This window comes from Ptychodera flava, chromosome 15 (genome assembly GCF_041260155.1).
Source record: "Ptychodera flava strain L36383 chromosome 15, AS_Pfla_20210202, whole genome shotgun sequence".
Classification (NCBI taxonomy): domain Eukaryota; kingdom Metazoa; phylum Hemichordata; class Enteropneusta; family Ptychoderidae; genus Ptychodera; species Ptychodera flava.
In genome coordinates this window covers 26085439-26112228 of record NC_091942.1, presented here as the reverse complement: position 1 = coordinate 26112228, position 26790 = coordinate 26085439, and the positions used below count along the sequence as shown (strand labels likewise).

The 26790-nt window shown below is 38.7% G+C and overlaps 1 protein-coding gene across 2 annotated transcripts; it reads right to left on the bottom strand.

The window, feature by feature from the left end:
* Positions 1-246: 246 nt before the first annotated feature.
* LOC139151696 (40-kDa huntingtin-associated protein-like) lies at positions 247-26628 on the bottom strand. Of its 2 annotated transcripts, XM_070724648.1 has the most exons (12): positions 26476-26627; positions 19556-19602; positions 17480-17552; positions 16089-16248; positions 10622-10690; positions 5553-5615; positions 4274-4331; positions 3379-3533; positions 2511-2592; positions 2148-2197; positions 1712-1767; positions 247-1167 (listed from the first exon to the last, which is right to left on the bottom strand). In XM_070724648.1, exons 1-12 carry the CDS (start codon positions 26532-26534, stop codon positions 1086-1088), a joined length of 954 nt encoding a protein of 317 aa, XP_070580749.1. In that variant the 5' UTR covers positions 26535-26627; the 3' UTR covers positions 247-1085. The 2 variants fall into 2 exon arrangements, with proteins under 2 accessions (XP_070580749.1, XP_070580750.1); XM_070724649.1 differs by lacking the exon at positions 10622-10690 and having other exon boundaries at positions 26476-26628.
* Positions 26629-26790: the final 162 nt, after the last annotated feature.

Below are 26790 nucleotides of genomic sequence, written 5' to 3'. Positions count from 1 at the left end.
GCAGCTCACAGTGACTCAATCAGTTTCCAGGACAGATAAAAGTATCCGGTGGTTATTTGAAAAATAAAGCGTACATGAAAATTATGTCGTAAGGCATTCATAGATAGGTCATAAATGTTTATGAAAAATATTTAGGATTATACAAACAAATTATGAGCTTTCTCTGTATTAAGTATCATTTTGTTTCCAGGGATGGCATACATCACTCTAATATGTTGGAAACCAACATGGCAACACAGACAGAAGTTTCATAGTATTTGTAATTTATTCATAAACGGACAATTGGCATTAAGCCAAAACTTACATGGAAAAGATATTACACACAACAGTAATGTGAAATTAAAAAAATCCACATTATTCTGGGTCAAGATATATGATCGGATATTGCACTTCACAGAGAAACAAAGGTTACATGCTTTACATTTTACATCATTTTCTATTTTACAAGAATACATCTAATACGACTGGCTATTAACGTTTTGGGTGCTGTAATTTTTCCAACCAAAATTTTGGTGCAACATTTTACCAAATTTCATGAATTTTTTTGTAATATTTTTGATAATTTTGGACCAAAAGGACATCATATTTCATTAGCTACAGGTTTTCACCAAAATTTTGGCAAAAATCTGAAAAAATTTGATGGGGGTACATTTTGTAAAGGAGACAAAAATTGACGTTGGCGCTCAAAGGGTTAAGTTGTCACTGCAACTATATACAAACTGTTTGCAGGGTGCGCAAAGAGGAGCAGTTCGAGGGTTTGGAGGTAACACTGAGCTGTAGTCGACCTCCACCACCCTGATGAGGTTCGAACTTGACCTGTTCTGAGGAAGCTTTCAACATTGTTCAGGTGCATAATGCAAAGTTAAACTGATGATAGCAACTGAGTAGCTGCTATGGTGATGTACTGGGGGGGGGGGGGGGGGGGTCAGCAATGACCTTTGACACTCTGGACATGAATGTAGAGGTCAAAGGATGGAAAACCTTGACATCGAGAATTTTCTGTCCCAGTTTGTATCAAAGTGCCATCTCAGCTCTCAGAACACCACCATTGAAAAGTCAGTGAGACAGTGATTGGTTATCAGCATTCAGACCCCTTCACCTGATGGATTGTCAAGCTCACTGATGACAAGATGGAGGAGGTGGTTCTGCTCTGCTGACAAGTGAGGCCTGAAAAGATAAAAAGGTCAATGCCAAGGTCAAAGGTGATGGGTCAACTTGTGTCTGATAATGAAAGCCTTGAAACTGACTGACAAATACAAAATAAATTTTTGCTTATGGAAATGCCCATTTTCAAAATTTAAGGTTTTTCATGAAACATTCAGATTTTAAACTTGAAAATAATAAATAGAAATATGGAATTGTGTTAGGACCAAGCTAGGTTGGTTCAATTGGTCAGCCAAGTTGAATAAATTATTTCATTACAATACTATACTATTATAGCCCCAAAAAAGGACTACTGTATGTGTTCGAAGGAAGGTGACCATTTGCCTGGCGTCAGTAGTTTGGCTCATTTGGCTTTTGTTGCTGATGAAAGACAAATGTCGTAATGAAGATTTACTTTCACCCTCTCTTCACCGTATACAGACAGATCCAAAATCGCTCTTTAGAAGCAGTGGGATTATAACCATCAAACTACTGGTTGTAGGGGGATGGCGGGGGGTTCAAATGTTCATTAAGTTACAAAGTCTGCCACTTTCTAATTAACACTCACCAAAGATCCGTCTGAAGCAGTTTCAGCGATTCCGTATCTTTGGACTGGCAAGCCATCTGTGGGAAGAATGAAAGGAAAGGACTCAAACTGGGCAGCTGTTCTCGTCAAACACATTTTCATTTCAACCCACAAATCAAAGGTACATGTATATGAACATTCCTTTGGGTGGGCTGCAGCAATGGTGAATGGCAGTCAACGTCTCCTGTCATATCAAATGTACCAAGCTTTCCAATACACAAAATGTACAAGGAATGTTTTCAACTTCTTCCATGCGTGTTTGAGTAAAATTTATACACGTATACATACTTATAATATTTATAAATGTCTGTACATGTTTGTCTGGAAGGTGTATGTATAATGCTTGCTGTTTGGAAGACAGTTCTGTGGTCACTCTCATGATCTCGGTTTGAAATCAATTATTGAAGGAGAAACTTACCACAAGAGACTGCAGTAAAAGAAACATCTCCTCACTGAGACAACTTGTTGCTGAAATTGAGTTTTAAGGAAATGTACTCAGACAATGATCAATGCAAACACTTATGTTGGTGGACTAGTTTCACTGAAAATTACGCCGAATGGCATGAAACATTAGTGGTTCTTTGGAGAACCTAAATCACGAAAGGTTTGACAGATCTTTTACCAGATGCCATAACACCTTCAATTGCGGACAAAAGACGCCATCCGATGACTGCCCAGAGAGGATGTGAGGCAGGCAGGCACTGAACTAGGTATGAACGTTGGTGGCGCTGTTTACACACACTGCAAATCAAAATGTTTCTCACTATCTGCCACCTCCTACCTGCATCATTGTCCCCTATTGACTCCCAAGCGTATCTTTCAAGCGTCTGAGCATGCTCAGGTCGTATTCTCTGGGGTGTGGGCTGAAAGGAAAAGAAATTAATTCCATTAGTTCTTGCATTAGCCAAAGAAAATTTTGATTGTATCTTTATCTAACAAAAAGACTTTACCTGTTCTCCACACACTCTGTCAGTGAACTTGACAATTATACTGTTTAATCCTGTCCTAGATCACAGGGCTGGGTGGGTGGGAGGGGAGTCAAAAGGGTAGAACCTCTTTTCCAGCTAAACTAGTTAATATTAATCAATGTATTTACTTATTTTGCAATAATTTTGCCATAAAAATAAAAAATAGTAATCAACACAGTAAAAAATCACTGATATTTTGTCACTGAACACGGACTTGTACATGTATTCTATGTATAGGGTTTTTAGTTTGTGTCCTGGGACTACAATTTTTCATAATATTGAGCTGTGTTTGAGGACATTCAATCTGATTTGGTTAGAGTAACATGTTATTGATCATCAGAAGTGTGACTCCCATATTAGACATGATAAATTGACCTTTGTATGCCCTAATAAAAGACAGTATGTATGGGTACGGGTTAGAGATGTTTTATTTCTTTTCCATTGGCTGTTTGCGCAGTTTGTCGGGATCATTTCAAAAATTTATGACAGTTTCTGATCATTTTGCAGGAGACACTTTGGCAGACGTGACAACTCTTCTGATCCAAGATTATCAACATCTTCAGGCAAATTTCACAGTATACAGATCAAATATGACCATCGGAACAAAATATCCTGGAGCGACTTGGTTGTACAAAAAGGTCATCAACCTTGATAATGATAAATATTCAAGGCTTACAGTACCTGAAGAAGCATTAGTAGGAGTACTCTTGTCTTTTCACATGAGGCCACGATGTCCGTAAAAGCGCCCATCAAACGAGCACTATTTGGACACGTACCGCGTTCCTTGGCCAGGTATTCCATCTCAGTCAACACAGTAAGAGCGCCCTCATAGTCTCCTAGAGTGAGAGGGTGGAGTCATAAGAAGATTGTACACACTGAGTTCAGTCATGCTGGAGGAATCAATATGCTTACATGCATTTTTTCTCAGTACCAAAAAAATCATACTAGAATTTGATTGATTGTTCCGGTAATGTCTGGCAAATGCAAAGGATACAGGAGACTGGAGCGATTAAATTCTGTGTTTTATGTCCACACAAATTTTTTGAAAGCTAAGCAGATATAAAGTTGTTCAAAAACTTGCACGGTAAATTTTACACATGCAAGTTGAACATACATGTATACTTGATTGTTTCCATGTAATATGTGTGCCCATTCATAAATGACAGCTGAAAATTTTTTTTAAATAATTTAAAAATTTACAATCTGACAGCCTGAAACTATCTAGGTATGTTGACAGAAAAGCCACTTGGTGAAGTCCCATTCAAATACAGATTTTTTCATGAAACTCTTACAATGCTATGAACGCAGGGATGCAAAACAAAGAATTTAATTACTTTGGCCCGTTATCAAAGGTGCAGAGCCAATAGTCTAAAATTGTGAATTTTATGACATTAAGTCATCTGTTAAAGGGTCCGTTTTTTCACATCACCATTTTGACATGGGAATCAGAAACCCCCTGACTTATCTCCATTTAGTACCCTTGCAAACAGTTTTCAAAACATTTCCTCTTTCCCTCGCTTACTTGCTGTTTAAGTCGTCAACCCTAACTTAACAATCAAGATTACTCTGCACTTACGTGTGTCTATCTTACAGGAAGCTACATGGCCCAGTGAAGTCAAGCAGTCCAGTGGATGCTGAAAATTCAAAAACAAAAAACCAAGCAGTGTTTATTGAAACAGTAAACTTGTACAAGTTGGGTTCTTCCCTGCAACTTTAATGACACTGGGTGGCACAGTGGGATAAAGCTGATGCACTCATGTACTGCAGTACATATGAATCAATTGGCATGGTGTCTTTTCAAGTTTAACAAATTAAGTTGTGGCATGTTAAACACCGACACTGAGTATTGGAATACACCATAAACCAATAATCATCTGACTGTCAAACAGTTCGGTGTTGTGAAATCACCTGATATGCATAGGCAAACACAGAGTAGGTCATGGTACACAGTACTGTAGATATCCCATGATTCATCATGATTTGTACCATTGCAGATTCCTCTATGAAGTCTACCATTGTCTGCCTTGTGTAGACAAATTTACAGCCTAGTTTTAAAAATTCTGAAAACGCATTTTTTAGCACATCATTGTTCTCAATGCCAGTTTTACATGATTTTAAAAAATTATGCTTGATTGGGAGAGGAGAGGGAATTTTGTAAATTTTTCCACACTAACTGTGTCTTGCGTAATTAACGATAATATAATGGAAAGAAGGGAGACTTGTTGCACCTGCTTTATGAAACAAAGAAGGATATTGATTTTTCTCAATAGAAGGGACAAAAGAAACTTACATGCTAAGTTTACTCAGAGAATGACCTCTTCAGTTCATCATAACTTGCTTTCAAAAAGTATGGTATTTGTAATACCTACATACAGAATGTGGCTTTTAGGTTATTTTACAGCAATTTTGAAATTTTCATTGAAATATCTGAATGCACTTTATTTCTAGATACAATTACCAATTTCTTTAGATTCTTCACATTGATGCTTATATGTGGAGCAGAAAACGTTATAAGAAAGGTAATCTTCATGGGTACAAACCAGACAGAATTGAAGGTAATGTATTGTACTGTGCAGTTCGCTGCCTTTTTTGTTCAAGGGTGGATGAAATCAGTGGTGACATCTATCCACATGCAACAAAGTTCTAGACTCACAGACACATGGGCTGAGTCACGCACATACAGGCAGACAGAGACACTCACACACACCTCAACATAAGGACAGAATCAAGATTACCAGTCCCCAATTCTCATCTCTACCTGGCAGGCTCGAACAGCCAATTCACAGGTTTGGGATACATTGCAATCATTTTCTCTCACTTTAACGTTCCAGTGTATTGATATCTATGACAGTTACCTGAAACTGGAGTTCTGCAGCTCTTTGATAGTGCCCCATGGCTTCACTGGGCTTTCCGATCCCCTAAAAGAGATTCCATGCACAATGTTACATGCTAGTTGTATCAAGCAACAACAAGAAGAAGAATGGATCGCCCATTGTATGCTGTACATGTATGTATACCTGAGGGGGAGGGATTTGAGGGGGATGGGGGGAACGCCACCAGATTCAACTGAGCAGTGGTGATGGATTTAGGACACACTGACCACAGTACATTATTACAACCTAACCTGAACAGGTATACCAGTATATCGTTGGTGCAAATACAGCAATCTGATTGGTTGAAATGTGAAAACAACAGTCTGTGCAATTTTACAGTACATCAGATTGCTGGCTTGGACGGGGACAGCCTGTCTATTGATAGCCATCAATAGAGCACCCTAACACAGAAGAGTGGGGAAATTCCAGTCATGCAATAAGTAGCAATTGGGACTTGTAACTGATTACGGTACATGATATACGAGTGTCACAACATGAAAAACATGTCTGAATGACACCGTGCCCTGTATCTATAAACACTAATGTCACAGCTGCTCTTTCCCACATACTGTGCCCTCTTGCGATAATGCACATAATTTTCTTGGCATTTTCCACACCTGGACTAAATGAAAACCCACAGAAAACATGATAAGACTGTGTATTCCGTGGCAGATGTCAAATGTCTGCTGTGGAGCGTTGAGTTCGATGACTTGAAACGAGGGCACTGGAATAGACACACTGAACCTCACTGCACTGCCATGGATTGTGACTGTCCATTAGTACCTGAATATCATGAAGTTTGCTCTCAACTTTGTATCATCATTACTTTCGCCTGTGAACATTTCTAACAAAAAATGGTCACTGGCGCCTCACTCAACAGGACTCCTCAACAGGGAGGTGTACAAGCCATTCAGCAGACTGAAAGTTCAATTTTTTCTGCATATATGCTACAAATCTACACAGATTCTGAGTAAGTGTGAAAAAAAAAATCCATGGGAAAAAAACAGTCCACTACATGTGTCCCAAATACCAGGTCAAAGAATGACAGATTTATGCAAGAGCAATATCTGTTGATTAAATTACAATACACCATAAGTGTCATTAACTAATTGAACTCAATCTCACACTCAGGTGATACCTTGTCAACATCTGTTGTTAAGGATGACTATTCACACTAGACAAGTACGGTACGTCATTCACTGACTCTGAAAAAATGTAACTCAGCAGAACTGTGTTTAAATTGCATGCATCCAGGGCTGCACCATATAGTGAGAGCATTGACTTTGTTGCCGTATTGCACTAACCCTTTCCATACAGTTCCCTGAGGACTGATCCCTTTAACGGAAGAGGATCAATATTTGAGGTTCAAATTTTTTACATTCTTTTCTGATCTACCATTAATGGGGAGCTGTTGGAGTAAGAAAAATTCTCACAGTCTTATTTTTCAAAAAACCTTAAATTTTATCTCTCTCCCCCCCCCCCCCGGTAAAATGTCAGCTAATTTTTATCTCTAGCATGGTTACACTACCCAAACCCTGTCTCTAGTACCGCACTTTGCTCGGTGATCCCTGCTTTTTATTCTTGATTTGGTAAAAAATTGGTTTAAAGTATCGAGGAAAGTCTAAGAAAAAGTTTAAGAAAAGTCTTTCACTTTCGAGGCACCTACCGGTACTACCTTAATTGAAAACTAAGGGAGTAGACCAACCTTTGGTAGTTTAAGGGACAGAACGGACAACTGTAACTCTGGAAGATGTTTTTCAGTATTTCTCTCAACCCCAGTTTCTTGTTCTACTCCCCAAAGCATGTTGAGATACACAGGGTTGAGCTTGTCAACTCAGCTTGTATGTGTGTACACTGCACTGTCATACATGCAGTTGACGAGTGAATTCTGGTCCAGACTAGAATTCAAATATAAACAATATCTCTGCATTTTACACCTGAAAATGCTTTTTCTACAAGCCAAATAGCTGGTATATCCAACATGCTTTGGAGAGTAGCAGAAGAACTTGCGACCAACAAATTCTTTCATGTTTGCTGAGTGACCAGGAGCCTAAATTCTTTGTTTCATAAAATCCTTATCAACACACTCACGTGCTGAAGGTGAGTTAGTAGGGATAGGAGGCAAAAGACAAACTTATTACATGCACTCTTTCCTGTCTGTAATTGAGAATGGCAAACTGACTACCGGTATTTGATTGCATTGTGATATTTGCATCATGAAACTACATCAGCTTTGTCTTCCGATGTGTTTTCCATGGATTTTTGTTCTGTTTACGGGTTTTTTTTCCTGCACTCAAAATTGTGTCAACGTGCCCAGTATTAACTATAGTAGTCGATGCACCCTGTATGTGTGTACTGTCAACTGTTAATATTGAAGTGCCACCTTGGGATTCATCCTCTAAAAGAATTTGCATATTCTACACATTGTGATGTGTTGTCACGGATAATACTTCATAAACTATACAGACTAACCTAGAAGGAGACACCGTACTTGTTCCCCAGCGTCAAAAATTATAGCAATTTCCTTTCAGAATTGTGCATTAATCTAGGAAAAATGAAAGCTGAACATGTGAAGATTGGTTTTGTTTCTGAACATACTATCCTATGGCAAGATGGAAAATTTTTTTGCTTCAAAACTGTTGAATTCATATAAGAAAGATACTAAAACTGCTTTTTTATTCTGGTGAATAAAATATGAATGTGATCATGCTTCTATGCTGTGCAATATACCGGTACCAAGGGCAGATAGCGGCAGGTCACACTGGCCTTCATATTAATTCCAAAGCTTCCCGGATTTTTGGAGCAACAGTCCGATGCTGATTGTACCGGTATGTTTGCTTGTTAGGAATTGAGCTATTTCCTCTTCAATGCACATATGACATATGATTTTCTTCAAAATTTACATACATGTACAGCTCTGATATTAGCTGTTGGTCCATACATGTAGCTGTGGTGGTGGTTTTTCCGACGGGTCTTCCAACAACCACCACCACCACCTCAACCACAGAATATTCCATAGATTATAGTTTGTAAATATATGGTAGTATGCGCCATGAAAGTGAAAAACTTAAACATTTGCTCAAACTATCCTCAATGAATCTTTCAACCATTACCTTAACAAAGCAAGAATAAAAATCAGGGGTCACCATGCAAAGTTTTTCACTAGAGAAACAAACTACCTCACATTTACTGATATTTGAAATTCAAAATGGCCACAATCCTTGTGTTAACTCAGTGGGGAAAAATAAAATGTCAGATTTTCGAAAAGCTATAAAAGATGGTGAAAATTTTTCTTAGTCCAAAAGCTTTAAAATAAACCTGCACAAATGGTAGATCAAAAAAAAAATTGTAAAAATCTGAGAGTCTGAATATCTGTCTCCATGGTGCATTCTACCTTAGGAGAGTCACATGATTAAGAAGACAAGGACTGTGTGGCTGCCTGTTGTTTTTCAACAGATTATCAACTACTGTATCTGCATCACTCAAATGTAGGTCTTCTCCATATCTCATAAAATGAGATAATAACATCACGTCAACAAGTCTGTGAGGGAATGTACCGGTAGTTAAAATGACGACTGCTTTATCTGTGCACGCTAAAAATAAACCTACAGGGCAGGTGGATTTATTTCCACGGCCTAGGATTGCACATATCGTCCTTCACCGGGTCATAATGATTGACATTAATTGTCCCCCTCCCGATGGCATACAGGCACCAGGTAGCACTCGCCATTATCCCATAGTGCAATTCGGCGGAGGTCCAGCGGAGATGGCAGCAATTTGACAAAAACACAGCTAACAAAGGTCATCATGACAGCATGATCATGTTCCTTGACTGTTAAACATTCAACCATTCTGTTTTTTAGGCTCAAGAATAAAAAACAGGGGTCACCATGCAAAGTTTGGTACCAGAGAAACAAGTTACATGTGCATGTACCTTAAATTTACTGATATTTGAAATTGAAAATTGTTGCTGTCCCTGTGTTAATTAATGGAAAAAAAATTGAATTTTTGACTTTTACGAGAAGACGACATTGTAAATTTCAGTGGGTAAGGGGAAGTGTGGACCTCAAAACTGAAAGAAATCTTAACTAACTTTCGCCAAAACTTTCCTCAAGGAAACTTTACACAATTCTCTTTAAAATCACTAATAAAAATCGGTACCGCACTGGTATCACAGACACAATCTACCAAAAATTTTTTGGTGGTTGGAATTCAAAATGGCCATCATCAGAGTTAACTCTATGAGGAAAAATCAAACTTTAAACATTCACAAAAACAAGATGGTCAAAGAATTTATTTTATCCACAGGCTTCTATTAAAATAAAGTTACTCCAGCAGTATACCAGCAAAGAATTACAGAAATTTGAGACTACAGTACACATAGTCTCCCTCCTGCAGAGTTGTCTACATTTAAGGTAGTATGCACTTCGAAAGTGAAAGACTTTTAACCCTTTGAACCCGGTTCGGACATAAATGTCCAATGACATCATAGAGTACCCCGGGGTCAGGGTGCAAAGGGTTAACTTTTGCTCAAACTTTCCTTAATAAAGCTTTCAACCATTCTCTTACCAAATCAAAAGTAAAAATCAGGGGTCACAATGCAAAATTTGGCACAAGAGAGACGTTACCTACGATTTCCAGATATTTGAAATTCAAAATGGCTGCCATCCCTGTGTTAACTCTATGGGGAAAAATCAAATTTTTGATTTTCGAAAAACTAAGACGTTGAAAAGTTTTTTTACACCAAGAGTTTTCAAATAAGCCCCCATAAGTGGTAGATCAAAAAAGAATTAAAATAGTTTCAGAGTCTGAATATCTGTCCTAGGTCCTAGATCCTGGACAGAATTTTTGATTTTTGATTTTGATAACTTTATTGCCATTATATACATCCATGTACATTAGGAAATTGTCTTCATTGAGAGTGTCAATGTCTTCAATGTCTTCAGTGAGACTTTTTGAGCGCTGGGGTGGAAATATTTTTATATGGAAATACATGTACATGTACTAAGGAGGAGAGTGACTGTACATGAAGAGAATTGTTCAGTACCTACCCTCATATAGTTTCCTAACTGTAAACTCAGAGTAGCTGCCAAAGCTGGCTGTTTTTGTTCCGTCAATATCTGTTGCAGAGAAATTTCAGAATCAAAGAGAATAAAACAAACGATTAAACACTCTAAACCTACAATGTAAAATTGTCTGATGCTCAACTGTTTTCCAATACAAAATCCAAATAACGATATAATAGATTATCTTCTTTGCTGCACCTGCCTGTATTATCTGGTAATGAATGCATGTTGCCATTTACACAAGATATGCACTGCACTGGAGCTGGGGAACACTAGAGGGCCAGTGTTTTGCCCAGGATTTGAAAAGTTGGGAAACAGTGTCCCATGATGATTAAAATAGGGGGTCAATGAGTTACCAGATATAAACTGAAAATGCTCACGTGTTTCATTATATATTGCATTTATGTGCAAGTTTGAACCTTTGCTACATGTTTGCAATTTCACTGAAAGTGTTATGATCAACATAATGAATTTCACCACAGATCAATTCTAAAGGTCATTAAGTATTCAAATATGTAATTAGCTGAAATAAAAATAATCAATTTCTTTGAGTACTGTCATTGTATCACAATATAGCATGTGTAATTGCCTTTGGTCAAGTCCTTCAAGCTCTATGCCAAACCTGAAAGCTTATTAGCTATTTATGCAAATTATGAGTTAGCTGACATGAAAATGCAAAATGACTTTCAATACTGTTATAACCTGGTATAATGATCAATGTACACAGCGTGTTTCGCCAATTTTTATCAAGTAAATCCCAGTATATATCCCTAATTAGGAAGGTTCATTAAATATGCAAAGTGGGAATTGGCTGAAATAAAAATATCAAATGACTTTCAATAACCTTGTATCATAGTATCTTTAATGTACATAACAAGTTTTGTCGACTTTGGTCAAGTCAATACACATAAATATCCCTAATTAAGAAAGTTCATCAAATACGTAAATTAGAAATTGGCTGAAGCAAAAATTCTTAACGAATTTCAATAACATGTATTATAGTATCTGAAATATATGTAGCAAGATTCATCAAGTTCGGTTGAGTCAAATCAGATATATATCCCTAATTAGAAATGTTCATTACATATGCAAATAAGGAATTGGCTGAAATAAAACTAGTTAATGACTTTCGATAACATTATGTCATAGTATCTTCAATGTACATGTACATGTACACTATGCCATCGTTTGGGCCAATCAGGTGGCCCACTTTTAGGTCCTTGGCAAACAAAAAGGCTTCCAGCAACACAGATTTTGCATACTCAACTTTAACGCTTTGAGACGAAAAAATTTCATCGGTGGTCAAATTTTCCTGCATGCGGAAAATGATCTTTGAACTCTTGCTTGCAAATGGACTGCGTGGTTTTGATTTCTACTGTTGTTTTCAGGAGTTAGAGGCGATCTATAAGGGTGCAGTATATAGAAAGATATAGATTTACATTCTAACGGCTTCCAATCCTGGAAAAACCTCTCCAATAAGCAGTGAAGGCAACTAAAAATGACAACAGAGTTGAAATACGGGTTTCTTGCGACATTTCTAGTGGTCTTATGCCTTACGCAGGATATCGGACCACAGGCGGGCGAAGATTGCATTATAAGTGTGCCAACCCAAACTCACAGCATGGACATCACATTTACGAAATCAAAGTCCAAAGTCAACTACGTCATTGTTAGAATAAGAGAGGTTTTCCATCACACGGGAGCATATCAACACAAATTTTGCACAGATAGCGTTGCACTAGCATTGAAAAAAGGTGCATGGGAATGCGGGCAGTTTCCCTCGCTATGGGTAGGAAATGCATTGAGCAAGACACACTTCTGGGTTCACAAAAAACGAGGATCCCATTTACGGGGCGCTCAGATATAACTACCGGTATTTGCTGTGATACATAGCAGAGGCGTATATGTTTGTGATGCTGAGAATAACATCAGTAAATAAATGACGGGTTTTAAAAGTGGATGTTTTTTGCGACGAAACAGACTTCTGAAGGTAGCTCTCTTGGGGAACACGTCATCCCGACTGCTGTCCGCTTCGACCCTAGTACACTGGTTTTGGTTGACCCTGGTAACCAAGTCACTTCGACCCCGTCACACTTTTAACGCTATGTGACATTTTACTGAATATTTAACGCAACTTTGCTATAGAGAATTGATGGTGTTTCTGTAATAGAACTGTTTGCTTTGAAACGATAATTTGGCCGCTGAATGTTTGCACCACGGCCTAGATACTAGATGTCTGCGGAGATGATTCAACATGTTCCACAACAGAGCTAAGACAAAAATTGAAATAATCAATAAAATGGTTTAACAAGGCTGAAATACGCAATACTCGATGAAGTATGAAGTTTGTGAAATGAAATCAAAATTGACAACACAAGTGTTTGTGAAATGAAATCAAAATTGACAACACAAGTGTTTGTCTCGGGTAATACTTCTTGAACTATTCTACAGACTGTTTTTTCTGTACAGTGCAGTATTTGCCAGTGACAAATCTTTGCAATACATTTTTTGGGATGAGCTGGAAATTTGATAAATATCGAGTTAATGTACATAAATATTCCGTTATTTACTGGGACACGTTTATTTTCTCAATCTGCAATCTGCGGACAATGTGCTGAAGTACATTGACTGTTCGTGTCAACGATCGTTTCTCCCTCTGTAGAGTTTCTGTATCCCATTCAACAATGCTGTACCTCGATCACGCGATAGTGATGCTATGTAGCTTTGCAGTATTGAAAACTTATCATAAAATGGCCACCAAGTTTAACCGTAACACGAATTGTCGGGATTATCATACAGAAAAAAGACTGCAAAAGTAAGACTTATGAATCTTCATCGGAATTGAACACATCATGATTGTACCGGTACATGAGTACCAACCGTGAATGCAGGTTGAGCTCGGCGGTTACACAAGCATGGTACGCTACATGCACTGCCGATCGTATGCATACCAAAGCCTATCCCGGAATTTGTTTCACGAACAACCTCCTTTTTAATCTGACACAGTTAGAATTTAAAAATGCTAGCAAAGGAGAAAAAACATACTTTTATGGACAATGGCGAGTACGTATCTTGGCGAAGCAAAATCAAAACACGGCAGAAGTACAAGAAGTAGATCATGGCCTTGGACTCTGTGCACAAACCTGATTGGACACTTCAATACCTTTGACCCAAAGTTATTATTCATCAGCACTTCCATATTTAGGGATCGGGGCGAGTGATAATGCCATGCCATGAGGCTAGGTGGAGAACGTATGTAGTCATTTCTGGCGATCGAGCAGCGAGAGAAACAATCACCACCAAGGGTAAAGCTAATTTGCTAAACGATATTTTATCTTGAATAGTGAGTTGAATGAGTCATAAAATATCATATTTTTAACATTCAATACAAGGTTGAAACCCGGAGGACCGTGGTTGAAACCAGAGCTATCCAGCTGTAGCCAACCTGGACCAGCTCATTTCACAGCGCCCTCAAATAGTCGTTCGTTTTCATTTGTCATACGCGGCGTTAGCGAAAGCTCTCTCATAGACAACCATGTAACAGAAAAATTAAAACTTTCATAACTTCATAAATATCCAAGCCACGCCAACCAAAAACTTTTAAGTTCTTGCCATTTAGATCCTGAAGCTGTGTACCAAATTTGGTTGACATCACTTAAGCAGTTCTTGAGATATCCGGTATGTACCGGTACATGTACACACACAGACAGACAGACAGACAGACAGACAGACAGACAGACAGACATCGCTAGACCATATGCTCACGTGTGTGAAAACGTGAGCAAAAAATAGGGGGTCACTGTGTGAGCAAAGCATGCAAAGCAAAGTAAAAGCACCAAGGCAGAAAGGTATTGTGGGGCTGTTGTTTCCATTGAAAATTTGATATCATGAATGCATTCATTTTAAAATTAAGATTGTGGGATCTCTCCTATGACGGTTTGTGACAAAGTGTTGGTATTTACAGTTTTTAATTGCCAAAAAATATACATTATCATGATAAAATTGATTTTATGCATTTGTCTTTTATGGGGATTCTTGCCAGTTACCACATTTCATGTGTTTAACAGAAATGAATCAAATTTTCATGACACTAATAACTCCAGAAGTCTGAACTAGAAGTGGTTAAAGACCACAGTTTGATGCACATTGCAACTTGGGTTTTTTTCACTATTGCTATAAAGTTCTCTTAACTCATGTTCAAATGACTGATACTTTTCCATTTAAATTTCAAAATATAGGTTGAAAACACCAATTATCTGAGAAGAACTCCTTGATCCTCATGATAGCAATAGCACATTGCCATAACGCTGTTTTGACAAGCTAGGTGGTTCTTGTTAAGATCAGCTACAATCGAGCTAGGGGGTCTTGACTACATAAGAAATTCTGCATGGTGACCTTCTTGATCTCAAGCCGGGCTTGCTAAAGACGATCGGAGACTTGTAAGAGACTCAACTCCTTCTGGAGAAATTATATAAAGCAATTATTACTTTGAAAGTCAGGGATATACATGTAGTGTTTCAACAAATTTGGGGTCGCTGATATTTTTAGGTGAAGTCATGAGCTTCGCACACACCAAATAAACATGCAGTCAATGTAGTTAAATGTTATGTGCCAGGGCTCTGCTCTGCTCTGTGTGCTTCAGTTTGCTACAGTTGTGACTGAAAATTTCCGTACTACATTATACCGGTACTACTACAGAGCAGGTATTTAAATGTTTCATTTTCAAGTTGGTGGTCAATGAAGTTTGCTTTGCTGTTGTCAATATTGCTTGGTGAAAAGTTAGTCCTTTTACAAAGCTTCCGCTTCCAACATCATTGTCTGGTTACCTCTTTACATTTTACATGTAGAATTAGTGGGGATCGTAGTGGCTTGCCAGCATTTGATTTTTGTCCCAGGGACCGGTGGACGCATGTTGCCTCGTTCATACCATGAATCGTAGACGGTAAGAGAGTAACTGATTTTCCTTTAGTGTTTACATTGTGATGAACAAAATAGATTAAATTTTAAATGTTTCATCGTCTCGATAAAGAAGCCTGTAAGTATAATTTGTAAGCCTACGTAATGTGGTAGCTAAAAAGTGTAGTGTGTCTGTGGACGCTGGACTCGTATAATTTTCGCCCTGATTTCTGTGCGTCCCAGTGACCCATGTCTGGTATTTTTGCAGGACATTGTTTCGAATTTTGCGTCAAAAGACGCAAGAACGCACTCTGGGCAGAACACTGGCGGGCCGTCTTTTTTGGTCATTCATGGCTGTAGTGCATTGGCAGTGCACTCTGCCCAGCCACAGAAATCACAATCCTGTACTGAGACTGTTCATGTACCCAGCGAGACTTGTAAATTAGCAATGTTACATGGTGGCTGATGTTTGCGTAAAGAACGCTGTGGGGAAACACAAACAACAACAAATGTACGCTGATGTTAGATACTCTTCAGCCTGTAGCGGATAACTTACCCTCATGGCATGATTATAGCAATTGATGGCCGCATTGAGGTGCTCATCAAAGTGGGTGCACTGCAGCGACCGGTCAGCCTCCGACGCTTGTAAGAATAGCCTGGCTGCTTCTGTGATGGCGTGCGCCTCTCCCGGATAGTTAGCCAGTGTCTGTTCACATCTATGACAGAAATGAAATGGTGACAATATTGCATTTCAGAAAGGAAATGGTGACAATATTGCATCTATGACAGAAATGAAATGGTGACAATATTGCATTTCCATGTAAAGGAACGGGTGGGATATTAAAATGAGTGAGACAGCGGCAACACTCATTATTCAAGATGCCTCTCACTGAGCAAAACAGAGACGGATCTCAAGAAAATTTGGCTTTTTCAGGGCATTTGGATAAAAAAACACTGCAAAACCGCATGTTGTCATCATCATAATTACTGGTACATCAACGTGTTTGTTCTGTAAACAGATCCAAACAATGCTCTACTCATTTTTGTTTTATGTCCTGCAGTCGACTACAGAAGTAGTTGTTGTGTCCGTGCCATGAACAAACGATGCAGACTGCAGTGTCACAGAAAACATTTGTATAAATATATATTTCTGTGTTGTTTTATGTTGCTCAAAATTGATATTTTCACTTTGATCCAGTCCAAATCATCACGGTCATGAGAATTTGTGAGAATCAACATTACAACGATGCAAATAAAGATTTTTGACTTATACGGTACAGCGCAGCAGAGAATCAAAAAGTTGTTGCATTTTTGCTTTTTCATATTGTTCCTTATCGGTACTGGATCATTATTGATATCTTACTATGAAACATTACTTTTAGATTAGATGATACAGACTTTGGGTCTGAAGAACTAAGCCGAGTGTAATTTTGGTTACATGAAACAAGCTTTCTTGAGATTGAGTGCTTCCCAGGACCACGCTTGGCTCTCGATAGTCATTACTGAATGTTTGGTACAACGAAGGCTCTGAACAGTTGGAATATATTTGTGTAGATAAATATGAAGCAAATGTTCTCTGAAACTGACCCTGTTTGATTAGGCAGAGTATTTCACGTTCATTCACGTGCATATTTGCATAACTATTGTTTGTTATGCAAATATACAGCCGGACCGTGAGTGAGTGGACAATGCCATACCCATCAGAAGATGATTCCTGTCATATTACGTGGTGAAAGCACCAAGCTTGACACTTTTTTCTGACGATTCAAAATACATTAAGTTGTTGAAGCCTTAAACTGCAACTTCTGGCACTATTTTTGTTTGCTTTTGTTAAAAATTGCGCGAGTTATAAATGGCGAAAATGGTTTCCAGAATAAGCGACTCTAAAGCTAGCCTATATGAAAACTTAGCCTTGGTGATATGAACTTCCCCTTTAAGAGCACAAACCTTGCTTGAGCCAAGCAGCACAGACCAGCATATTGGGCACACTCCTGGTTCTCCAAAGTCCGTGCTAGTGTGCCTGCAGGGTACAAGAAAGAATCTGATTAGAGGAAGTCCGACTTGTTCTTGTTTTACTCACTTACCCATTCAATACCGAATTTGAACTAATTGGACTAGAATGCTTTACTTGGCAAATTTTGATCTATTTGCCAAAGAGTTGGTGAAAATGATTGTATTGTTCAGAAAAATGGTCAGGTATTTGTCCTGGCACACACAAATTTTTCACATTCAAATTTTAATATTTTGAAAGAATATTTATGGATGGATTTAGATCACTTTTTGACCAAATGGTCTAAAGAAATTATGCGAATATATGACATTTTACTCAAAAATTATTGCAATATCCCACATTGTGATGACTTGTCATACTGCTCAATACAAGTCATCGCTGATGACACAGTCCCCACTCGCACCATTAATTGTGATGCACATGCACACTACAATACAATGACTGTGTGCCAAGTTTGAATGAAATGTGTTCAGGGATAGTTGAGTTATGGTTCAAAAACATGAAAAATAGCAACAAAATGGCCACCCTGCAACCATATTGGATGGTATCGCAAAATAAATTGATGTGTATGCTATAGTACTTTATCTGTGTAGGAACAATGAATGAAATCGGTTAAGGGATATTTGAGTTATGGCTCAAAAACTTGAAAAAATTGGAACAAAATGGCCACCAGGCAGCCATATTGGATCGTATCGCAAAACAAATTGACGTGCGTCTCTATGCCACAGTACTTTATCCTTGCACACTGTTTGAAGAAAATCACCTCAGGGATGACAGAGAAATGGCTGCTGGGCTCAGGGATAACAGAGAAATGGCTGCTGACAGACGGACGGACAGACAGATGGGACCCAATCTATAAGTCCCTGCTGCACTGCGTCGCGGGGACTAAAAAGATGGATTAGAACAAGAGGTGACGCTTACATTAGTATAAATGAAATATTTATCATCTAAATTTCATTTGGAAAAACAAATACCGGTAATTTTGTAAATTTCATGAATTCATTTGAAAAAATAAATAATTTTCATTGAATTAAGGTTCCAAGACAAGAAACTGACCTCTTTAATCTAACAGTTTGCTGGTGGTTAACAAGCTCAGAATCCCCGTACATTATAAATTTCTGAAAACCTAGATATAGGAGAAGATGTTGGTCATCACAGTGTCATCATTGTTTACATTTTAACTATCACGTGACAGGTAATTTACATTACCTTTCAAAAATCGCTTTTCCCTATGTTTTGTCTCAATACTTCAAATTATCTGACTCAAACTTGCTGGAATGCAAGCTGTCATAACGCTCTTCAAAAGTGTGTCTTAGATGTTTTATATCTTGCTCAGTTTTTATTTGAGCACAATTTTAAAGAAATCAACTAGGGTAAAATTCACCGCTCTGGAATAAAAATTGTTTAAGAAGGTTTAAAAAAATTTTGAGACACTTTTTGGAAGATCCTTAGGACAGCTTGTAGTACAATTTCAGCCACATATCTTGAAGCATTGAAACAAAACATAAGGAAAACCGATTTTTGTAAGGTTATGCAAATTACCTGTCACATGATAGTTATGTAAACAATGGTGACACTATGGTAACCAAAATGTTCTCCTATATCTAGGCTTTCCAAATATATATATATTACGAGGGTTCTGAGCTTATCAACCACTAGAACATTGTTGGCTTACAAAGGTCAATTTCTTGTCTTGAAACCTTAAATGTGGTGTTATTTCAATGTATTCACATTTGTTTCTAATGATAATGGGATGAAATTAAACAAATACAGTGAGATATACTGTCACACACATACATATTTGTCATACATTTGAGATTCATGTACTACTGTTGTTTGCTAGACTTGTGTAAACACTCTTGTATGGTGGTGGTAAGTATATATTGTAATGTATGACTTCATGCATCATTGTGAATTTGTGAGGTGCACTGCATATTTAGAGTTTGTATACACCCAGTAAGGTCACAGTTATCATTTCACAGATGTAATGGTCAAATTTTTGAGAGACTCACCAAACTGTTCACTTGCTTCAGCTACATTTGGCTTCCTCAGGAATCTCCTGTGAAGATCAAGACAGGAGAATAAAAACTGAAGACTATATGTGGATGTTAGTAACCTCAAAACATAGAACAATAAATGGTTTTTTTTCCTGCTTTAATCATGAACCTATTTAGTTAAATGTTGTTGAACCTTGATGGTCTACTCATACCATAATTAAGAGGCACTCCCACTTGGTAACATTTTTAAAACACATTTTTTTAATGCCAACGGTCGATATTTGACGTGGCGACTGCGCGCAGATCGCGAGATATCGATAAAAACATGTCATTTCCCGAGCGTATTTTTCACATCCCGAAGTTTTACGATCGTTTCTGATTTTGACCCGAAATCCCCCGAAGGTTTGTTGTTGTGCTGATTGACGATATTCTAGGGAGTCTGCAATAAGTTCGAATGATGCAATTAATTTACTTCCCACTGCAAAGACTTTATATACAGCATTATGCCATTACCTCAGGTAAGTTTTGTAAAACTTCTCCTTAGGTTTTGTCGTTTTCATTATTGTAAATCAGTTGTACTATATTTTTAACCAATACCACATTAACATCAGTTTTTACGTGTCAAATATTAGCCGCCTCCGATGACTACATTTTGTCGTCTGCCACACAGTACGCTGGGCGCGTGGTGTGCGTCTATGCATACCACTCGGCGGCCGCTATATATCAACCGCACGTATCTTTGCTAGTCACCTATGGGAATTCTGGTGGAATCAAACTTTGTTTTCCGTTTTTCTCAGAGTCAGTAAGACTAGGCTTTCCCCCAGGGGGCATGACCGATCACCCACATGAGTGGTATGTGGCGTACAGCAGCGTTAGCGTAGACTCATACTCCATAGCTTAGTTGACAATGGCCCCAGTGCCAAACGTTCGAAGTTCGGAAGCTGAATTTAGGTGGGTCACCGGAATTCAAACTTTAACTTTTTTGAGGACATGTTTTTATCGATATCATGATCCACGCGCAGTCACCACATCAAATATCGACTGTTGGCATTAAAAAAATGTGCTCTAAAAATGTTACTAAGTGGGAGTGCCACTTTAAGTTAAGTATTCCTTACATCTAATGTAAATATTCTATAATGCTGTCAATGCTGAAGCGGCACTTTTCTGTTACAATATTGTTATGATTGGGTGATGGGTGGATATGCCTCCGGCTGCCCTAACCAGTAACCGCCCAGTAACTTTCCAGGCCTAAGAAATGAAGCCTCCAAGCTTACATTAACCGCTATAATCAATGTTTTTCAGGGGGCTGGGACTAATATTTTGTAGTTTTTTATATCGAGTAGTAGTCTTTGGTACTGAGTTCCTGACAGGCAGTTGACATGCAGTTCCAGGCAGTAATTAGTGGGAGTGAGCTTAAGTTCTCAGTATGCTAGCTAAGACAGAATTTTGCTTCCTTCGTGGACAGAACGATGGTAGCTACCCAACCATGACAGTAAGCCATGAGCATATACAGTAACACCTGTGACATGATATAAATTGTGCATCTAAAGCGTTTTAACCATTGACCCTTGAGACCCTTTCTGGAGGATCTATGCTTTTACTAAGCGACTGTGGCATTGTGGTTAGCTCTATGTGACAGGGCTGCATTGTTACTGGCTACATCTGAAATCACAGCCCTGCTGACTTCCTATAGGCTTAAAAAAGGATGACTCGATGCACAACAGTTTGGTGGAAGGTGTTTGCGTCGGTACGCAAAGCTGGGTCTCTGGTATGGCAATTGCACGAATATGCATACTATAAATGGCATCCCTACTGAACAAAATTTAAAAAGAAAGCGGAAAGGATAGTTACCGGTCGTCTACCTATATACACAACACAACCTGTAGCTGCAATAATTGTAACCTAGGTGGGCTGTGCCGTGCAGCTTGGGCTTAATGTGGCTTGCACAATGCCAAACCAAGGCTACAATTCCATTCTATACCCGGCCCACGTAAAACAGCAAACAGCACTACAGATCTGCAGTGCACGCTCAAGGCACACATGGGGCTGCATTATCAGTAAATCTTGCCTTACCGTGTGTAAATAAGCACTAATGGAAGGGTGGCACTAGTAGTAGCGCACTAGTGGCAGTAGCTGGTTGTTGTTTTAACATTATGTTTTTGGAGGATTGAAAAAACGGTCATAGGGCCGTTGTTTCTTTTCAATTACTGCAACAATACCACTATCGCTGAAAGCCAAGAGACCAGTAACATTTGGAGGACTTGCCATTTATTTCTGAAGAAGTAAAAGAGATATTCACTCCACGCAAAGTTTGTAGTCTCATAATGTCTTTGCTGTATCACAGATATTCGGACAAGAAGAGGATACAGCGGCATTGCTCTTTTATATGATATCCTAGATATTTACAGCTACTAGACTATACAATTTTGCTTTGGCCAGATCTGTAAGGCCGTAAAATCTCCAGTGTATATCGGATATTTACCTGCAATTAAACAGAATCTAGTATGTCTAGAATCAAAGTTAGAGTCAGTCCTAGGAAGTTTGGTTTAGCTAGATCTGTAAGGTGGTGAAATCTCCGATAGAGGCTTATCAGATATTTACCCACGATTTGACAAAATCTACGGTAGTATATCGTCTAGTATCGAAGTTTGATAGGCTTGGCTAGAGCTGTAAAGTGGTGACCTGTCTGACATATTAGCAACTCTTTTTAATCTTGAAGCTTGCGGTAGAAATCTATATACCAGTATCATGCAAAGATAGCATACGAAGGACAAGTCTTCGTTGTGGTGCTTCAAATTCGATCAGATTTATGTATCAACTGCTGAGCTTAAAATCAAAGCATGTACTGTATGTTACAAGGAATATTTGTTAGAGGAATTAAAAACTGAAAGATATATCCACAAAAAAGCACAGAGGTAAAAATGATATTAAAGTAAAAGGATTGCTCATACAGCCAGGCCTACTACGTCATAAAGATGTATGTTGACAGACAAGAAACTGCCAAACTTTTAAACACTGCATTATTTAACGCTTTCACCACCATGGTTTGTCCCAAATCCATTGTTTTCTATGGTAGAGTTGGACCTTTATACAGGGAACTGGGGGTGAAAGGGTTAAGTAGTCAAATGGAAAAGGATGGAGGAAGTCGCTCCCATGCTATTGACCGTATTTCATCCCAAGTTCATCAGCAAACTGTAAAGTTCACTATAGTTCCAAGTGAGACTACATGTACGTCCTGTGAGAAAAATTGTTTTAATCTGGAATGTCATCAGTGGTTGTGTAACTAGTTTAGATAAAAAATACTACAGCCATACAAAAACAGTAAAATATCTCCATAAATATTTATATCAAAGTATTTGAAAAAGCAGTGACATGTAACTGTAAATAAAATTCGGCAATTTCACAGACCAGCATGCCGTGACACAAGGCTAGTCATTGTAGTATCGTCTAGTATCGATATTAGAGTCTGGAAATTGCCGATAAATATTGGGTAAATTTCAGCAATTTCACAGACCCAGCATGCTGTGGCACAAGGCTAGTCATTGTAGGATCGTCTAGTATCGATATTAGAGTCTGGAAATTGCCGATAAATATTGGGTAAATTTCAGCAATTTCACAGACCAGCATGCCGTGACACAAGGCTAGTCATTGTAGTATCGTCTAGTATCGATATTAGAGTCTGGAAATTGCCGATAAATATTGGGTAAATTTCAGCAATTTCACAGACCCAGCATGCTGTGGCACAAGGCTAGTCATTGTAGGATCGTCTAGTATCGATATTAGAGTCTGGAAGTCACCAATAAATATCGTGTAAATATAGGTGATTTCACAGACCCAGTGTGTCAAGGCACAAGGCCAGTCATTCTAGTATTGTCTAGTATTGATATTAGAGTGCCAAAATCGCCAATAAATATAAGCAATTTCATGGACCCAGTATGCCATGGCACAAAGCAATTTATTCTAATATCGTCTAGTATCAATATATGCATCCAGACCCAGCATGCTGAGGCACAAGACAAGTCATTTGAGTAATAATAATAATAATAATAATTTATTTTTCTAAAGCGATTTCCATCAATAAAATATCAAACCGCTTTACAATAAAATACAAGATGAAAATACAATAATAATAAAAGTAGTATAAAAATGCTCTGGTTAAAATACAACAAGTACATTAAAATACTCCGTTAAAAATACAAACTCTACAATGCAACATGATACGAACATCAAAACGATGACTTAATCATTATAGTACTTTCTGAAGAGATATGTTTTCAGAGATGTTTTAAAAGAGGCAACAGATGGTGACAATCTAATTTCTTTTGGTAAGGCATTCCATAAAGTGGGAGCAGCATTAGAAAAAGAACGGTAACCAAAATGTTTCTGTTCCCAGTTCACCGGCTCCAAAATTGGTGTGAACGCTGAGCGTGTAAACCGTTTAGGAACGTGAACTGTGATAACATCAGAAAGATAAGCAGGTGCTTGATCATGCAATTTCAGCAAAATTTTATACACAAAAAGAGAATTTTGAAATTAATTCTAGCATGGATAGGCAACCAGTGAAGCTCACGTCTCACTGGTGTGATGTGTTCATGCATTTTTGTGCGTGTAACAAGACGAGCAGCAGAATTTTGAAGTAATGAAGTTTACAGAGGTATTTGTCTTCGATACCGTACAGCAAGCTGTTGCAGTAATCGAGACGTAATGTTACAAAAGCATGCACGAGTCTTTCAGTGTTTGAACGATCTAAAACATTTCTAATACGACCATTCTATGTAGAGCGAACGATGCACACTGACATAATTTCAAAATTTGAGTACTCATATCTGCACAGCAATTTAAATAAACACCAAGATCACGAACGGATTTAGACGTAGTAACATCAGTGGTCCCTACTCGAAGAGATGAGACAGATCAACTGATTTCTTAAACTTTGAACAGAAATGGTATTGTCCAGTATTGATATTTGAGGTCCCAAAATCACCAATAAATGTCGATTTCAAAGACCCAGTGTGACGTGGTACAAGGCAATTTATTCTAGTATTGTCTAGCATGGATAATAGAATCCTGAAATGTCAAACTTCAATACTAGTAAATAATTGTGCAAAGTTGTGCCTTGACAAATTGTACAACAACCTTTTTAGTTGAACAGAACCAGTTTTTGCTGGGGATACACTTCGCTTTGGCACCACCCTTCAATACATTCAGCCACAGCGGCATCATGTTAGTGTAGTTGAACTTACTTTAGTTGAGAAAGTTTAACTAGTTATGTAGTTTTTAACTTAGGTACATGCCTCTGTACAATGTGCATGAACACAAAGTTCTAACTGCTTTAAATAACCTGTTCCCGTGTCGGATTTATTGAACTAGTACATAAACTTAGTTGCGAAAGTTGATAAGACAGAACGTAGGATTTACTGAACTAGTTGAACCTAGGCAAAAGTATCTCTTTCCATTCACCAAGTGTTATTGTCATGAAATATTACCCACTGCTTTGTCCTTCCCTCAGATATAGAATTCCGTCAGTTAGCCCTACAAGTATGGTGAGAGTGTGAAATCCCAAATATTGACTGCATTTGGTCGTACCTATTTTATTTATTACTACTGAAAACTAAACACCATACTACATTAACCTTGTAGTTTATGGGGCTTGGTTTTGTCATGGAGGTAGCAGAGACTCTGCTACCTCCATGGTTTTATTAAAACACGTCGATCGCGTTCCATAAACATCGAGCGTGGGGTAGCTGCAAAATTGTAGTGCTACGGTGAGGTGGTCAGTGATTTTTGGTTTTTGCGACTTTGCTCACCAGTAGCGCTACAATGCCGATGGCCCTGTAAGGTGAAAATAAGTGCACCCTACTGGACTAGGCGTGTTGATGTGAAATGCTACATATTTACTGCGTTTGGTCATACCGATTTATCACTACTAAATACTTTTAACTACACTACCCTTGTCGTTTATAGGGTTTAGAATTTGTTCAAACACGTCGATCGCGTTCCACAAACATCGAGCGTGGGGCATCCGTGTTTCTGTGAGCCGCCATTACCGGAAGTTTGAAGTTGGCGGCTCCAAGAAATGTTTTCGGAATGCGATCGTCGTGTTTGAACAAATTCAAAACCCCATAAACGACAACCGTTAGTGTAGTATAGTGTTGAGTCTTCAGTAGTGATAAATCGGTACGACCAAATGCAGTAAATATGTAGCATTTCACATCGACACGCCTAGTCCAGTAAGGTGCACTTATTTTCTCCTCTACAGGGCCATCAGCATTGTAGCGCTACTGGTGAGCGAAGTCGCAAAAACCAAAAATCACCGACCGCCTCACCGTAGCGCTACAATTTTGCAGCTAAGCGTGGGGCATCTGTGTTTCTGGGATCCGGATATTAAATGGCTGCTCCCAGAAATGTTTTTGGAAAGCGATCAGTGTGTTTGAACAAACACCAAACTCCCTAAACGATAAGGTTAGTGTACGACCAAATGCAGTAAATATGTGGGATTTTACACCCAAATGCCGCACCATGTGCGGTGCGCTTATTTTGAACCCTACAGGGATTTCGGCATTGTAGCATTACTGGTGAGCGAGGTCGCAAAAACCAAAACTCACAGACCGCCTCAGGGTAGAGAGCTACAAGTTTGCAACTAGGGCATCGCACATGCCGCACGACAGAAGCCCAAGCCGCACGGCCCGGCCCACCAAGACTACAATTATTGCAGCTACACAATCGATGGCGGCACTGCACTGTCGTCCCACTCATAGGCTACGGATCAAACCTGCCTTTGACATTTGTATGCACAGCAGTGATGCACGAGATGGACTCCAGAAAATGTTACATGTCGAACACAATGTTAACTACCTGTTGTGGAATGTTGGCATCATGTCTATCGGTTCGGTAGATGTTCCTTAAAAGGAAACTTGAAACTGTAAAATACCTACTTTTTCAGTTTACTTGATACTGCACGATATTTGCCGAGAAAGTCAACGTCTCTCTCCATCACGATGCGGAAGTACAATCACCATAATCTGCGCAAGCGCATTGACCTCAAACTTCAGGTCACCCCCTCCCGTCGTCTCTCTCGAGCTGTGAAAACGCGGGCAATATTGCAGCAGTGGTCTGTCTCTCCAATCGTGACTCGGGGGTTGGGGTGGTGATTCGCACAGGCGTTCGTTTGCTGTACTACGTCCGTGAGCAGGAACGGCACTATGCTAACAGATTTTTATGTTGCATAATACTGATAATAATAGCCGAAG